Here is a 17,644-nt window from a genome sequence, read left to right as displayed (position 1 = left end):
ATCAAGGGCTCTGGTAGAGATGATGCTTTTATTATGAAAGAAATCAGCCGGAAGTGGAGGAGAATCTCTGTCAGTCATTAAGTTATAATTATTATAAACAAGATGTGTCATTTTATACAATTTAAAAGAGATCAAGTCCACATTTTGACTATTAAGTAGCCATTTAGCTGTTAAACATGTCGGTATTTGAGATATTCTGCTAACGTTAGTGTGTGAGAGCAGATTTAATATAACATAATATAACTACACGTACTGTTTACACTCGAGGGGACGCGTCGGTCGGCAGCAACGGAGGCACCGAGGATGTAAACTCGTAATTTAATATTATAAAACATATAAAACAGCCAACAAGGCAGAGGAGCAGTCAGCATGGCCGGAGGATAAACTGTCAACCAAGCAGGCAGGTGCTGGTCGGTGTTAGCGCTCCGTTATCCGGCAGTTGAGACCATGACGAGGTCAGTTGGCTGCTAGCTGCTAGCCGTTAGCCGTTAGCTCGGCGGGTAACGTCTGTTGGACCGAACCGGGGGACAGCGCTCGACCTTGGGGACGCCGCCATGGACTTGACGCGGCTGGCGGTGGATGCTGGTCAGCTCATCAACAGGGCGGTGCAGGTGAAAACACACTGAATTAAGTTGAACTTGTTCGCGAACTGCGCATTTAATCGTTTTTTTTTTTTTTTTACAATCAATAACGCGACTCGTAGCACGGAGTTAAGACGTCGAGGCGCTGCTGTGATTCACGTTTAATCAGCTAATTAACACGTGTGTTGTTCTTCTTTTTCACGGTTTTCTCCTTTGCTGTATTTTCTCTCCAGTACACGGGGGAGAGTCTGGGCCAGGCTGACAAGACAGAGTTGGAGCCCGGTCTGGAGGAGCTTCTCACCAGGGCACAGGCCACCAAGACCTGGACGGACAGGATCATCTCCCAGACGGAGGTCTTACTGCAGCCGAACCCCGGTGAGACAGACCGGTGTTATGCCGAGTTTTGCATCCCCCACTTTAATCAGGGAGGAGGACGCAGATCTCGGCAACTCCGAGTTGCCAAATATTGCACCCCCCCCTCCCTTATTAACTGTAACACACGTTATAACAAAATGCTGTCATTTGTCCATATTTTAGATTATTTTAAGCTGACAGTGAAAATTCACATACGCAAAAGTGTGAGTGGCTCAAATCCTAGTAAGTTCACATAAGTTTGCAAATCTTGTTTTTATTAGCAGAGGTTTTATTAGATAAAAACTTGCCTTGATAATGTTTGACCCATTAATAACATTCATACATCCAACGAACCACAATGAAAACATTCATTAACCTCAACACTACTAATCTGCTACTACTAAAACATTTTTAATAGGGCAAAGATCTGTAGTGTACTTTGTTACACTTAAGCTTAAAATAATCTAAAAGATGGACAATTTACAGCATTTTGTTACAACGTGTGTTACAGTTAATAAGGGAGGGGGGGTGCAATATTTGGCAACTCGGAGTTGCCGAGATCTGCATCCTCCTCCCTGATTAAAGTGGGGGATACAGATCTCGGCAGGCATGCAAAACTCGGCATAACACCGGCTTGTTTGTTTATTCCCACGGGAGAGATTCATCATTCAAGTCAAATGTTTTCCTCTGATTTTAAATGTGTTATCTCGACACAGAGCTTCAGCGTCTGGACTCCACTTTTAGCTGATTGTTTATTAAAAATGAAAAAGCTCATTAGCCTTTGGATTATTGTAATTTAATAATAAATAATAATGCACACAAGATGACCTATTAGAAAGCAAAAATATAATGTTCCTGCACATGATACGGGCATGTAAATAAATGACCAGGCAAAATTCTTGTTCCTTGTTCTGTTATAATCTACAGAATAACAATGAATGATGACTATAAATCTGTAGCTCTGGCACTGAGCGGCTTTATTCCCCCCTCCTACAATAAATACATCTCCTGAGTAATATTCTGTTTGCTCTGACTGTAACTGGCCTGTTTGGAAGAAGAAAGGGATATTTTTTGCCCGTTTAAATCCAGTCCGTACTCCTGCTAATGGAATTATAAGTGCATGTGGTCTGTAATTAAATAATCAAATAAGACGACCATTAAGCTGCCAGATGAAATAATAATCTCATGCGCTTATACGACACAAAGGAGATATTTGCACATCCTGTTTGGTTTATCTAATGACTGAGGGCTTTTAGTCTCTCTGAGGAATCATTTTTGTTTACCTTTGTCATGCACTGTATGCATGAATAGGAAAGACCAGCTAGTGCAAGAAACTGTATTGTGCAGTATCTTGTTTCACGTACTTGATGTCAGTTTTCCGTGTGCTTGTCCGAGTAGAATTCAGCACTGCACACATACAGAGATTTTCAAATCAGATTTTTACATGTCCTTTTAGTTACTTTTATTACACTAGATTAGATTAAAAAGCCATTTCCTGAACTAATATAAATAATATTAAATTCTCAGTAGGTTTTTGAAAAGTTAATGCGTGAACCTGAATTGATCTCTGGTGAACAGGAGCACGGTTAGAGGACCGGCTATATGAGCATCTGGACTGGAATGTTCCGCCTAGGCCTCGAGCCCAGGAGGTACTAGGAGATCAAATGACCCAGGCTGGACTGGAGATTGGGTCCAACACACCCTATGGTGAGCGTTAACATACTTGGTTATACACACATTCATAAATACTTGGTAAAAAAAAAAATGCATATCTTATTAGGACCTGTTGAAATGACCGCATGCATTCTTTACAAACTGTAATATGTCTTGTGTTTAGGAACTGCACTGCTGAGGTGTGGAGAGGTTCAGAAGCAGTTTGGATTAGCAGAGAGAAAGTTTGTCCAAAGCACTAACATCCACTTTCTCACACCTCTGAGGAATTTCACTGAGGGAGAACACAGAGCCATACAGGTAAAGTAAGTACATATACACTCATCATCTTATGCCATCTCACTGATGTGTGTTTTTTTAGGTATCACATTTCAGCTCTTGGTTCTCAATTTGCATTTTCTAATGTGTGTGTGTGTGTGGGCGTTTATAGGATGAGTGCAAGATGTTACTGAATAAGCGTTTGGATTTGGACATAGCTAAGACGAGACTGAGAAAAGCCCATGAGGCCGACCGAGAATCCAGAGTGAGTTACAAATAAATCCAGGAAAACACCAGAGTACAGTACATAATGCTTTACTGTCTTCTCATTTGACCCCCCTGCTCTTTCTGCCCTTGTCAGAACCTGAATGCAAACCCACTGGAAGACGACTACTTGTCTCACGTCTCATATATGTTTAGCTTCTTGCGTGTTAAATGGCTAAAGGTCAGTGATGCTACAGGGATATGAACAATGATTTGAATGATGAAGTTGTTTTGTCCTTCAGGAAGTAATATGTCTCTTTCTTCCAAACAGCTATGGGCTCAAGAAATCTCTCAGGTCAGTTAATGTTTATCTCTGTCTCTGATATCAATATTCTTCATGCTGAAAAACAGGGAAATATTGTGTGCGTGCATGTGTGTGTATAGGCCGAAATGGAGCTGAGGATCTGTCAGAGTTTGTTCGATCGCCAGTCAGAAAACGCAAGACAAGTTCTGGAAGGGATCAGCAACACCCACGTATGTATAAGCTGGCAAAGTTGACAAAGTTCTCATTCAGTATTTTAAATAGGAAGATTGTAGTTGGCAAAAAAAAAAATTGGACAATTTGGTTAAACAACATTTAACCAGAAACTCTGCATGTTTGTTTTTGTAGCTAAACCTTTTTTCATTTTTCATGTGTTTGACTTATCTTTGGCTGTTTTTTCGTCAGACCATCCACATGCGCAGCCTGACGGACTTTGTGGAGGCTCAGGCTTCTTACTTTGACCAGTGCAATCAACACGCACAGGAGCTTCGAAAACAACTGGCAAGGTTTGTATAGTGTGGCCTCTTTTGTCAAACAATGTAAGTTTATAGACTTACATTAATTTTCAGTTTTGCTTGCTTAAGGAGAATTTATACATGAGTGAATATGAATTTGCTTTCACCTTGCAGCATTCCAGCAGTGCTCTGCTCCAATAACTGGCAGTCAGCACTTAATGATGGAGTTCCTCAGCCATCAGCAGGCAACCATGAAATCAATGAGCCCATCAGGTTAAATCACGTCACTTCAGTTCCAGGAATCTTACAGCATCTTCCAGAGTTTGACCAAGACTCGTGGACTACCAATCCACCAAGTGGTACTGAAAATACACTAAAAGATTCCTCTGTAGGCACGCAACCACATGACCAAACAAATAACAACAATAACAACAACACCTTCTCCACTGGCAACCGGGTAGCCAGCTGCCATTCATCTAGTGAAAGCCAGTCTTCCTCCTACCAAGAATTTGATCATGTCTGTGTGTCAGGTACAAACAGGCATCCAACAGATCAGCTCTCAGCACCCAGCAGCACGGTCAACTCACTTATGACAATAAACAGAATGACTGCTGAGCCTTTCAACGCAACAGCTGCTGCAACTAATGGTGCAGGTAGTAGAATGACAACAACAAATGCAGTAGCTAATGAGACCATGGCCACTAACGACTTGGCTGGTCAGCCTGAAACAACTTATGAAATGGAAAAGAAGCAGCCCCCTGCTAGTGGAGAAGATATCCAGGAGTCATCATCCGACTAGTATCTGATGGGGACACCAAAGACCAAAGTCATGTCAGCTGGGACTGACTGTGAATGGAGCTTCAGCTGATTTAGACTAGTAATAGACATCATAGATCAGCGAATCTAGATATATCTATCTATAGTGGTACAGTAAAACAATTATATGTATAACTATATATAATATATTCCATAGGAAAAATAACGTGGTTCTAAAAGTGCTTATTTTTTTAAATGTGATCTAGTGCCACAATCATTTTAGCCTTTAGCCATATTAATATATTATTAATGTTAAATGAAAGTGATGATTGTTAAGTATCAGTGTCATCTCGTGTGACAGTAATGTTTCCTGGCCTCAAGCTGTAAGTCAGGACCTGACACTGAGTGTGTGGCTGAAATTATTTCAATTAATATCTGTGGAACTAAATCTTTATTTTTACAAATTCAGAGAACTAATCAAGCTTTGTGCGAAGTGTGTATGTGTATATTTCTTAGTCTGAATACATGCATTCACGTGTGTGTGTGTGTGTCTATTTGTTTCTGTCCAGTGTCTGTCAGTGCACCTTGTCCCTTGTGTTTGCAGTTCAACCCAAATCAGTGACACCTTTTAAAAGAGGCGACTTTCAACAGGTTGAGATCATTTTCCACATGAAACATGTCACTTGTGTGTGTTTGGCAGCCCAGAGAGGTGACAGAACACCACACTCAACAGGACATTTATGTTATAGCCTCTATACAAAATATTCTTCCACATAACTCATTCTGGGTGTTTCCACCTACACACACTCAAATCACGTTACTCATTTCTACTCTTTCACCCCCTTGAAGCCCCATTGAGGTAAAATGAGTAGAAGTTTCCATGTCCAGATGTTCGTTTTCTTTGTGACTGTGGGTCCAGTCTGAGGACCCTGAATGGAAACACACATCAATGTAGCATTGGTCCTACTGATGTAATCACCTACTAACTTTTGTCCCATGTACATAAAGATGTATGTGTGTGACTTCAGATAGCTGCAGTATATACAGCTGCCAGTTTAAACTGTGTGCCCATCAACTCATGACTGACTCACATGGTGTAACTTGAAATGATGTCAGCGAGACGTTTACGTTTTCATGTGTAAATGTGGAAATAAAACAAACAGTGATGTCATAACAGTCCAAATCAAGAGTGGATCTTTGTTCTCCGGTGAAGGTGTTTCTGTTTTATCATTGTTAAAAACTTACTAACAACTCACTGTATCATCATGACCTTCTCATAGCCATTAAGCATAAATTTACACACAAACATTTATTATTACCAGGTTTTTCAAGCCACATGCAGTAATGTTCGACGTATTGTCACACTGCGTAAAGTGTTATCAAATGTACAAACCAGATAACATGATTTATTAGGGTTTGGTTGTTTTTTACAACATGCACACACACAATGGAAAAACAGCTCCATAATTGTGTCACACTGACACAGCAAGTTCCCGTTACATTTCCAACTTGTTTTGATCATTTGGAGCATTGTGCCCTCTCTCTCTCTCTATCTGACCTTCATATGATGCTCCTGGGTGATACAGGAAGAATGAGGAGCTGGAATGATGTTTTGCAGGTCTGGTTGAGATGAGTGAGTTATGAAAGCAGATAAAGAGAATTGGGATGTTTCTAATAATGTTTGACGCAATTGTTTTCCTCCACCTGAGCAGCCCAGGCATAATATTTCAGTGGACAGGGACAGATATGAATGATGCAGTCTGTGTTTCAGCATGTTATAGCCTAATGCACACATTAAACTACAACATAATCATCAAGTAAGTCATTTTATCCTCATTAATATTATTGTTGGCTTTACTGTTTGACTGTATACTCATCTGTTCTCATAAAGCTGGTCCACGTTGGCAGACTTTTCCTCAGTAATGTCAATATGATGTTTGTTCATCAGTTAAGTCCTGTCGCTGTTTTCTATCATCTGTTTTAAGCCTGTTTAAATTTTGCTGACAACACCCATTGTCCCATTTTCCCTTGTATCATAGGTTTGGTCAGGACAAGCCAGACAGCAGCGTCTTCTCACTTCTCCCTGTTCTGAATGAAATCACGGCTAATAAACGAGGAACACTTGCCTAAAATCAAGCTTTCCTCATGTCTATATCGGTCTTTTCCTTTTTCTGTTTGTCATGTTTTTAGCTTCCCTTCATCTCTCATCACTCCTCCTCCTCACTGCCAGCTGGGAGTGTTTTATGTGACAGCTAAACTATGGTGTGGTGTGCAGGTGGGCTGGTAAACAGTGTCTGGCGGCTGCTGATAAATGTAGCTCCTCTGTCATAAAGTCATATAGTGACCTATAGAAAGATGACCTGTAGAGAGTTTAGCTTCTAACATAGAAACGCTTACTGTGACATATTTTGGCTGGGAACATTTATACAAATTTCCTCTGTCCCGCTGTTCATTTCCTCACCACTTATCCACTTCTGTTCCCACCTTGAATGACACCTGAACTCAATTTTATTTCTTGTCTGTGACTTTTTATTGTGCTGTTTTTGTTTTGTTTTTTACTTTGTAATGAGGCCAAAAAAAATATTCCACAATGTGAACAGCAATACCTTTCAGGTTCTCTCTTTGCTTGACATAAACCTGCCAGCACCTACCTCATTCAGTTCCTCTGCTTCAATCACGCCATTCCAGACAGAGAAAATCAGATGCAGCTAGGTTAAAAATGCTGATGTGTGCAGGAGGAGCTCAGTCTGGAGGTCTTCAGAGAGTAGAAATGTCAAGGCTTTTCCTCTGACCTCGACATCATTCTAATTCTGCTGTTTAACCCCAGCAGCTGTTGAACAGAATAAGGTCATTAGGCCTCACCGGTAACTCCTTAATGTTTCCTCACAAAATATTAAATTGACAGTGTCACCAGGGAACAAAATGTGATCACATGCAGAAAGTAAATTTCACAGTGTCGCTTAGCAACCAAATGTAATTCCAAGTGGTAAAAACAAACTCATTTTAAGCTTAAAACACGTCCAAACTCTGCAATAGTGCAACCGTCTTTTAGAAGAAAGCAGTGAGTGAGCCTGACTCATCAGTAAAAAGGTTAAAGAGTCACACAGACCCACAGGGAATTGAAATGTCCTGCATGAACAGCTCTATGTTTGTTGTTGTTTACAAAAATGAATGTTCAATAATTCCACTATGTGTTCATGTGTGCAGAGATTTTATTCCATGTGATGACTTTATAGGACCTACGTTTTGTCTTTTTACTTTGTCTTTTTGTTTTTTTACTAAAACGTACGTACACGTGTTGTTTGTACGTGTTTATTTTTTTTCTGGGTGCTGCTTTTGCTTTTATTCTTTTTGTTTCACCTCATTATTTTTGTACCCTTAACTTTTCAGTTTTTCCCCATAATACACCCGTTTCTCACTCAACTTGACTCTTGATATATTACATCCATTGAAGCATTACTCACCCAAAAGGCACCCCCACCTATGTCCCACCCTGCCAAACTGCCTCCCTCCTTCTCCCCTCGAGTTTATAAGTCAGCACCCGCAACTGTTGGCTCAGTGTAAAGAGCTATAAATAAAGTGAAGGAGCTGGAAAACCGGGCAACAAACACATCTGATATAACCAGATCGTTTCATACATTTATTTAAAGCAGCACATCAAGAGCATCATCATGCCTGTGTTCAGGATCTGGACTGTGCTGTATCTGCTTTGCTTAGTGGCTGCATCCATGTGCGTGAATGACATCGAGTATGAGGGGAACTATGCAGACATCTATGACAACGAGATCTCTCAGGATCAGCAGGAAGGTGAGTCATGCTTGTTTGAACACTGCAGAAAATTATCATTACTTGTCAAATAAATCTATTTGTTGCATGTTTTTTTAAAGATAAATTCTCAAATTTACAAAAACACATTATTTGTTATTGTTTGAAGACAACAATCTAATCTTCATCACTTTATTTTGAAGCTTGAAAAAAATGGTTTTGATTTCTATACTTTTCACAAATTAAATGAGGCTTTTAACTGTTTTTCTTATTGTAGAGCCACTTTGTTGTGTCTGTTGTTTCTAAGTGAGTTAAATGTTAAATACAGATGATGATTTGCAAGGTATGCTCAGTAAATAAATCAGATATCCATGAAATACTTTCCTGTTCCTACTGATACTTAAATGTAGGAACAGTAGAAGATAAACTATGCGGAGCAAAGGAGGAATTAGCTGCTATTGTACTTTTTCTATAATCTATCCAGAGAACAGTGGCTGGCAGGATAAATCACTTATACATTGGGTTGTTTAACGTGAGTAAATATTTCTGCTCCATAAATAAATGCTGATATTTTCCTGTGGTTGGTGTCCTCAGGAGTGTCTCCAACACCATGCAAGGCTCCAGAGTTCTCCCGCTGGGACAAGCTTTTCATCGCTCTGGAGGACTCCCACATGAGGCAGAACATGCTGCTGGAGTCTCTGGAGCAATGCTGTGGAGGAATGGTCCATCTGAAGACCCGGGTGGACAAGCTGGCAAGTGTGGACACGTGCCAGCAGTGTGTACACGGCATGGAGTCAGCGTGCAGGGCACAAGCAGAGCAAGTGAATCTCAGGCTGCAGCGGGAACTGGAAGAGCTCAGGGACGAGGAAGCAGAGAGGGAGATGAGGTTAAATGCCACCTTGCAAATGCTCCTGCGCAGTAACCATGAGGGTTATGCCCGGTTGATGCGTCTAGAGGAAGACAGAGCAGTGTCATCAGGAGCTGCAGACAGCAGGATGAGACACCAGCCAACGCCAAGACCTGGGGGCTTAGGTTCAACATTCAGTTTGGGCGTGGAGCCATTCTCATCTGGTCCGAGGGAACAGGAAGGGGCCGCGCCGCTGGACATGAGAACAGTGGAAAGGGCCATGGTTGCCATAGCAACAGAGCTAGAGAGGGTTCACCTGAAACTGAGCAGAGTGATAGAACAGGGAGGAACACAGGGGAACAACAGAGGGGACACATAAAATGACCAGATTGAGATTGACACTACAGCAATGATTATGATTTTGCACATGCTTGTTTTTATGTTGTTTGTCATTTTTATATATATATATATATATGTGTGTGTGTGTGTGTGTGTGTGTGTGTGAGTCTGGCAGTAAATGTGCTATAAATGTTTTCGGTTTGCTATAATGAATAAAAACTAATTAAACCACCTAATAAGACTCATGGAAAGGTTTCCTCCCTCCTCCTACACAACTTATTTTTAGAGCTGCATACTTCCACGTGCATGCCCGCCACTTTCATTTGTCAGGGCATGTGCTTTATCGTGCACGTGCCAGAGTTTTCACCACTGCATAAATGTTTGTGTAGTTGTGGTGATGTCTGCAAATACCAACAACCACAAGAAAGTGTGTCAGAGGTTTTTGGACTGGGGTTAATTCTGAGCATGTTTTTTCTCTCTCATTAGCTGCTTCAAAAGTCTGTGTGCTATGACTCCACAGCTTACGATGCACTGGGTGTTTACGATTTGTGAAATCCTGCCAGAGCACTGGCTACACCGTCCTGCAGCCACACACACATACACACACACACACACACACACACACACACACACACACACACACACACACACACACAAACATTCATTAATATAAATCACAGAGTGGCTGTTGTTGACTGGAGGTGATCCCTGTTCTTTTTCCACTTTCTGTACAATGGTCCCAGATGTATTTCTATTTCTATTTAGTTTTATTAAAGTTAGATGAGGGTGTAGAAAAGAGAAAGAACAAGCCAGGAAACAGAAAAGGAGAGTAGGAAACAAAGAAAAATACAAAGAAACCTTAAACATAAATTGAGAGAAAAGTGGAGAAAGACAAGGCAAAGTCTGTGGTTGAGGAAATATTTAGATTCTCTACTTAAGTAAAAGCTATAACTCAGTGTAAAAACATTATATTTTAAGTTCTATAAGCAACCAGCATCTAGCATTTTTAAAGATATCCAGCAGAGACCTTGGACTAATTAACATATTTCAATTTTTCTGTTATTAAGCCGAAAACTACTGTAACATTTAATCATTTACATGCTGTATTTTTGGTAGTTGAATCTATAACGAAACATAGCAACAGCAAAAACAATATTTGAACCATTTGTGAGTTTAATTACGCCAAAACACTGACATCACCTGAACGTTTGCATTACTGAAAGGCTTACATCTGCCTGTATGTGTTTGTGTGTGTGTGTGTGTGTGTGTGTGTGTGTGTGTGTGTGTGCACCTTTTCTTATAAATCTGCAGCTGTGTTCAGAACTGCAGGCAGGATCTTACGGTTTTTTGTTTTTTCTTACTGGCATATGTTTTAAACCTACACCTAACAAGACTCAGAGATGCATTTTGTAGTAACATGAACAGCAGAGGATAGTATCTTATGTCCATATTTCTCAACACACCTGTTTCACCATAGTGTCCACACTGGTTCGTTCACTGCGGGGGCACTTGTACGAGTCTCCGTCTGTGTAGTCTGTGTGGGGGACTGAAATTTTGTCACGTGTGGTTCATTCATTTTATCACAGAGAAAAACAACACAGGGAAAATGGAAAATAGAATGACCCAGAAAAAGAAGTATGACAGTCCTTGTGCGTGTGGCAGGTAGTTGTTAGACATAATAGCTGTTCCCCACATAGCACAGTGTTTTATCAGGCATGTGTCCCAAAACTGCACAATAACCCTCCACCATCAGCCTCACTTTGCTTCCTTTCTTTCCGCCCTCTCCCTTTCATCCGTTTCATCATCTGCCATCACTCTTCTTTCTCCCCTGCTTCTTTTCTGTATGCCATCCCATCATCTTCTGTCTCTCTACAGCCATTTATCTTTCCCTGATTGTATGTCTTGCTCCTCTCCCTTGCCTCCCATCTCCTGTTTTTTCCCTCCCTTTCGTCAGCAGCCAAATAGATGAAATCAATCCTTGGCAAACCCTCAGCTGGCTGGTCAGAGTGACTGACACCACACAAAAACGTAGCACACTCACACACACACTCTTGATTAGCAGTGGCTTCAGGAAGGCATTGTGTTGAACAGAGAGGTTTTAATGTCACATCACATAGTCACAAGAACAGACAACACCATATTGGCACTTTCCCAAAATCAAAGAAGACAATACAAAATAGATCAAGTTCCAATAAACATTCAGTAATCTCTTATGTACACTGGAACCAATTTCTAGAAGAGGAAGTGAAGGGAGGAGAACGTGTCTAGGAGGAAGGAGAGAGAACGTGTCTATTTTATGGGTGAGTCCAGAATCTCCTCATACTCCTCCCTCTGACGCCGCCCGCCTCCTCGTGAGGGGAGTAGCTTCATTGCAACCAGCCAACCAACACTCAGTATGACCATCACATTCCCGACGACCTCAGGGGCAGTGGGAGTCAACAGCATCACGGCCAGATGCAGCAGCATGGCAACAGGTATCTCCAGGCTTTGAGATGCGGAGACTAGAGCTGGATGGAGTCGAGTGAGGGCATGCGTCATACCCAGAAAGGCTGCTACTGAGCAAACAACCAAACCCAGAACCAGACACCATGCTGGGGCACTCATAGGCCAGGACCAGCCCTCCTGGAGCAAGGCCAAGGAGGCTGGGGCAAGCATGCAGCCCGTCCAGCTTACTGTGAACAAAGCTGTGCCAACTCCCACCCTCTCCTTCAGGGAACGATACCCAACCAGCGCCAGAGCCATCCACAGTCCTGCAAGTGCTGAAAGAGACCATCCAAATGCGCCCCTCCAGAACACAACTGGGTCAGTTGGTGAATCAGAGTTGCTCTCATCTCCTGTGGGAAGTAACACAAGCCCCAAACCACACAGCCCTGCAGCTATGGTGATCCCATCCGCCAATCCCAGCCTCTCCTCCAGCAGCAAGAAGGCGAGGGTCGCTGATAGGGCTGTGGTTGCCAGGCGCCAGGTTGTCGTGGCGTTTCCAGGAGAGATGAAGGTTAAGGATGAGTAGGCGCAGCAGAGGGAAAGTGAGTAGGTGATGCCGTAACAGAGCAGGCGTAGACGATAGCCCTCTGGTCCGAAAGGATTCTCCCCCTTGTACAGAGGTACAACCACAGCAAGGAGTTGGACAATAGATCGCACCAATAATAGAAACAGGGGGCCGAGGCTAAAGCGTTCAGAGGCCAGGCGGGTCAGAACAATCAAACAGCCATGAGCCAGTGCCGCAGCAAGCAGCCCCACCCAGGTGAGCCGAGACGCAGACACAGATGCCTCCCCAAAACTGGCCAGCTGCTCCCCAACCCCTCTCCCAGACCCCTTTGCTGCTTTGGCTCCCCCCTCATTCCCGTCTCCTCCTGCAGCAGCCTGAGGTTTGTTGTCTTTGTCTCTAGAGCCAAACAGTGTCAGAGGCCATCTCCTGCTCTCAGTTAGCTGTTTCCTGTCGGACGTCTCCTCCAGGAAGGAGCCAAAGTCCTCAAAAGAGGGAGCATCATCATAACCATCATCTCCGGGTTGGGGGAAGTGTGTGTGCACTCCAGGTTGAGGGGAGTAGGGAGTGTGTGTGGCGTATTTGGCTGTGACAGTGTGAGGGTGGATCTTCACTCTCTTCTTCGAGCTGCCCAGCAGGTGAGTGGATTCCATTTTAAATCTTCAGAGAAGAAAGACACCTGTGAGAAAAAAGGTAAACACATTTTAGAGACACACAATATACACTGCCTGTCCAAAATATACTCACCACTGGATTTAACTAAATAGGTAAGAGCTTCCTATTGGATAATTCATGTATGGATGAATATGTTTCAGCTGGCAACAAGTTCTTAAACAACCATGTCGGAAGAAGAGAGGTGGATGAATTGATTCACCTGTCATGCCTAGTGTCTACTGTACAAGCCTGTGGGGGCAGTGCTATGATCTGGGGTTGCTGCAGTTGGTCAGGTCTATGTTCAGCAACGTTATGAGGTCAGCTGACTACCTGAATATACTAAATGACCAGTACAGACACGAGTCAGACAGGAACATTCTGACCTGCATTATTTCTTCCCTGATGGCACAGGCATATTCCAAGATGACAGTACCAGGATTCATCTGGCTCAAATTGTGAAAGAGTGGTTCAGGGAGCATGACCCACATCATTTTTACACATGGATTGGTCACCACAGAGTCCAGACCTTGAGAATCTTCGATGCTGAAGAGGACTTTGGATGGGAGTAAATATCACATTGAAAGATACCATGGTGAATGTGTATTGTAATCAAAGCTAAAGAAAGTCCAATAAGATATTAGAATGTGTGACCTTTTTACAAGCAGTATGTTACACACAGTCTTGCAAATCTTCATTCTTCCTCATGCTGCGCTCTTTGGGATGCTGCTTGATATCTCATATATCTTTAATATCCAAGATAATAATAGCGGTGACTCACATCTTCCCATGCGCCCCGCATGTTTGGCAGCAGATATATACGCAAGCTCTGTGGGTCTCAACAATCTCCAATTTAATTTTTTTTTTCTGTGTGATGATGTTCATATGATGTTTATATAAGCCAAATTGTACACAGCCATATTGGTAGATTAGCAAAGCTATTAGCACCTCTTAGTCTTCTTGAACAACATGACCTTCATGGCTGGTTAGAGATAGTGGACAATGACAATTTCTTCCCTCTGTTTGTCTATGTCTCTTTCACTTCCACTATGTCACTCAGTACATTCAAGCAGAGCAGGAAGAGAATTAAAGAACTATGAAGGCACGGTATGCATCAGTGCTGAGCCAAAATATTAGATATGTCAGCTTTTACACACAAAGAAAATGGATTATGGACCCCATGATGTCTCAAATCTACCTCCATGTCTGTAACATCCTTCTTGAATGTCAGCTTTTTCTCCTCCTTTCATTTCCCCATGTCTTTAACTTTTCTCCTCAAGGTCCTGCTCCACAGATGACTAACTAGTAATTGACACAGTAATAGCTCTCTGCAGCAGAACTATATGGGGCTATGCAAGTGCTGCACGTCACACTGCTGCATTTATGCTGTAAAACCTAAATTAGTCACTGGTTTCTGTGGGAATGAGGGCCATATTCACATGACATAATGTTTATCCACGCAGAAACATATGGGAGCAAACTGCTCAGATATTGAGTTTAGAGGTGTTACTCAACAGTCATTTGGCTACACAACGATAGATTTTTAAATGTGTGGGGAGATTCTTAGTCATCCAGGTCACAGTAGTTCCAAAAATGCAGGTCAGTCCCAAAGGTGTGAGCAAACACCTATTGGAGCTGATTTTACAATACCGGTACTTGCATTTTTTAGATGTTGTTTAAAATATTCATTCATAAACAACATGATTTTTAGATAACTTTATTTTAACAATGACAGATATGCCTAGGGTAGAGTTTCTTAAGGTTCTTCACTGATTTATTATTGATTTAGCTATCCTCAGCTCACTCTTTTTTTAAAAAGTAATTTGTGACTATCTCTTAAACAATTATTGCAAATGGTGACAATGATTGATTTGCAAATAGCAGACTTTTTAACAATTCCTCCTACACACTCACACATTCCTGCAAGACATTTGTTTTGATTAGTGATACATGTCAGCGTGAGCAGGAGGAAAATTGTCTCATTTTGCAAACGTCCACTTACATGCTGCACATTTGTTTCAATTTGTATTTTAAACTGACTAAAAGTGTCATTTAGTACTAACATCTAATGGAAAACACAAGGACTGGGTGGAGAGAACAATGTTAAATATAGGCTCATGTTATAGCAAGCAATGCCGTGCAGATGTATTGTTAATTGTGTGGAAGCTAACAAAGAAACATTTTATGGATATAAATGTATGTTTTAATCTATTCCTGCCAATGTAACACCCATAAAACAAAGGTACTGCACATTGATGCAAATGTCATAAAAATCCAGCTGTGCCATGAAGCAGTCATGAATATTTATCATGTATAAAGAGTACAAAGAAATCTAAGACGGACAAAGTTCAGAATGTTGTATCATCTCTTGATATACAAGATATAATAAGATCATATCACTAGACCTTAACAATCACTATACAGAACAAATGTGCAGCTGATTTTCCTAATCAAGCCCAAAGTTCTTGCTGAATGGTGTAACTGTACCAGCTGTTTCGGCAGCTGGTCGCTGTTCCTCTCTGCTGCAGTCCTTGTGACTTGGAAGATTATGAAACTGTGGCTGATTGTGTGATTCTGACAATTGTAGTATTCCCATGTACAAGCTTAAACTGCTATAGTGTAAATGCAAATGTGTTTCTCCATGGTCATAAAAGGTTGGTTGGAAAACTCACCCATGGTTTTTACCATTTTACTAACAATGTAACCTGTACCTTTAGGCTTCACAACTGCACAGCGTATCGACTAAAGCTTAAAGAGAACAGCCACAGACATACGATTGCACAGATGACATTTGAGAAGGTCCAGTCATCTACTCTAACCAAAGGTTAGATGAAACCTAATCTGCTGCTCCATGAAAACACAAAGAGCATAAAGAGATCAGGATGTTCCTGTCTGACTCGTGTCTGTACAATTTACCATACTGGATGATGCAGCTTGCCTCCGCAGTGCTGCTGCTGCCACTGCTGCCGCTCTCAAAACCTTGTTTCACAGCTTACACAACCCTTAAGTGAGCTTTTGTGTGCCAATGCAGGAACTGTACAACGTGAGAACATTGGCAGATAAAGCTCAGACAGCTCTTCTGATGACATCTGGCAGAAAAACGAAACTGTTGTCTGTGTTACCTGTGTATCTTCTACTATATTTTATTTGATAAACATACTCTAAAGGCTTAAATGACTTAGACAGCATTAACATATTTGATCACTTTCTGCATGGTATTCTTTCACTGTGATTAAATAATTTAACAATCAAGCAGCTGCCATCACACACATAAGACTGATTGGCGCTTGTAATCTGCAGCACATATTGTTCTAAATGTAAAAAATACCCTGTAAGTGTCATATTTATTAAAGTTTATTGCACGGTATTATGTAGCAAATGCACGTGAATGAGTCGTGGAGTGTGTGTGTGTGGGAGTGTGTGTGTGAGAGAGAGTGTGTGTGTGTCTGCAGCCGGTGTGAAGGGAGATGTTATTCTCAAGGTTATAGGTTCCTCTGTGATGCGCCCCTGTGACGCCAGCGGGTTGAAAGCAGGGATGCTGCATGTGTGTTGTCGCATTTGTGGTCGTTTCACATGACGGAGCATTGTTCCAACAGTTTAGGATGTCGGACAGGCTGAGATATATTTGAACAACAGCTATCAAAAGTCATGTATGTGTTTTGCTGTAACCTGCCGACCCGTGATCCACGACAAATTCTTGAATGGGCAGAGACGCGCACTCGCTTACGCTCCATGCGCCCGCGATTTGGCACAAGGCGGCTGAACCGATGAACCCAGACCGAGTCCTCAGACAGTTCCCCAATTAGTGACATGTCATTTCAAGCTATTGCATAACATGAGCCAATCAGTGCACCACCACGTGAGATATCTAAAGTCTGCATCGATCGTTAAAACCACGCGTAACGCGCTTCAACTCACCTGCTTTACCGCAAACCAGCGGATGCCACCGGGTTAAACTTCACTCTCGGTCAGCCTTGGTCATTTACCGAGAACCTCCAACGCTCCATCGCCTCTCCTTGGCCATTTGCTTCCACCTTACTACTCCTCTTTCTCCTGCGGCAGTCTGGAGCTTCTCTCAAGGGCACAGCGGCGCGTCTCAGTCAGGCCAGTGCCCAACACCTGCGGCCACCTCACCTCACTCTGCGGGAGGAAAAAGTGTGTTTTATAGCGACCTGCTGTCAGTACATCACCATCTGAACACTGATATTAACGCCCCTCCTCGGAGAGAGAGACAGAGAGAGATTGGAGGGAGGAGGAGGAAGAGGGGGTGCTGATTATAACGTCTGAGCATGCGTGACGTCCACTGAACATCAGACCTGTAGCCTTGATTACTGTTATCTATCAGTCTACTGTGTGTGTGTGTGTGTGTGTGTGTGTGTGTGTGTGTGTGTGTGTGTGTGTGTGTGTGTGTGTGTGTGTGTGTGTGTGTGTGTGAGTGATAGAGACATCAGGCTA

The 17,644-nt window shown here is 42.2% G+C and overlaps 3 protein-coding genes across 3 annotated transcripts; 2 read left to right on the top strand and 1 right to left on the bottom strand.

The window, feature by feature from the left end:
- The first annotated feature begins 54 nt into the window (after window positions 1–54).
- On the top strand, window positions 55–5,784 carry LOC113148114 (endophilin-B1-like). Its single transcript, XM_026339609.1, has 10 exons — window positions 55–611; window positions 815–956; window positions 2,514–2,642; window positions 2,773–2,906; window positions 3,037–3,129; window positions 3,226–3,309; window positions 3,400–3,423; window positions 3,513–3,602; window positions 3,796–3,896; window positions 4,020–5,784. Exons 1-10 carry the CDS (start codon window positions 555–557, stop codon window positions 4,642–4,644), a joined length of 1,479 nt encoding a protein of 492 aa, XP_026195394.1. The 5' UTR covers window positions 55–554; the 3' UTR covers window positions 4,645–5,784.
- A 2,397-nt stretch (window positions 5,785–8,181) lies between these two features.
- Window positions 8,182–9,775, top strand: LOC113148422. Its single transcript, XM_026340127.1, has 2 exons — window positions 8,182–8,408; window positions 8,961–9,775. Exons 1-2 carry the CDS (start codon window positions 8,273–8,275, stop codon window positions 9,590–9,592), a joined length of 768 nt encoding a protein of 255 aa, XP_026195912.1. The 5' UTR covers window positions 8,182–8,272; the 3' UTR covers window positions 9,593–9,775.
- Window positions 9,776–11,643: 1,868 nt separating this feature from the next.
- slc35g2a (solute carrier family 35 member G2a) lies at window positions 11,644–17,394 on the bottom strand. The gene is made up of 2 exons (XM_026340046.1): window positions 17,108–17,394; window positions 11,644–13,217 (listed from the first exon to the last, which is right to left on the bottom strand). The coding sequence occupies exon 2, from the start codon at window positions 13,189–13,191 to the stop codon at window positions 11,842–11,844; it is 1,350 nt and encodes a 449-aa protein (XP_026195831.1). The 5' UTR covers window positions 13,192–13,217; window positions 17,108–17,394; the 3' UTR covers window positions 11,644–11,841.
- Window positions 17,395–17,644: the final 250 nt, after the last annotated feature.

The sequence above is a fragment of the Anabas testudineus genome, chromosome 22 (assembly GCF_900324465.2).
Source record: "Anabas testudineus chromosome 22, fAnaTes1.2, whole genome shotgun sequence".
Lineage (NCBI taxonomy): Eukaryota > Metazoa > Chordata > Actinopteri > Anabantiformes > Anabantidae > Anabas > Anabas testudineus.
This window is presented reverse-complemented; position numbering and strand designations above follow the sequence as displayed.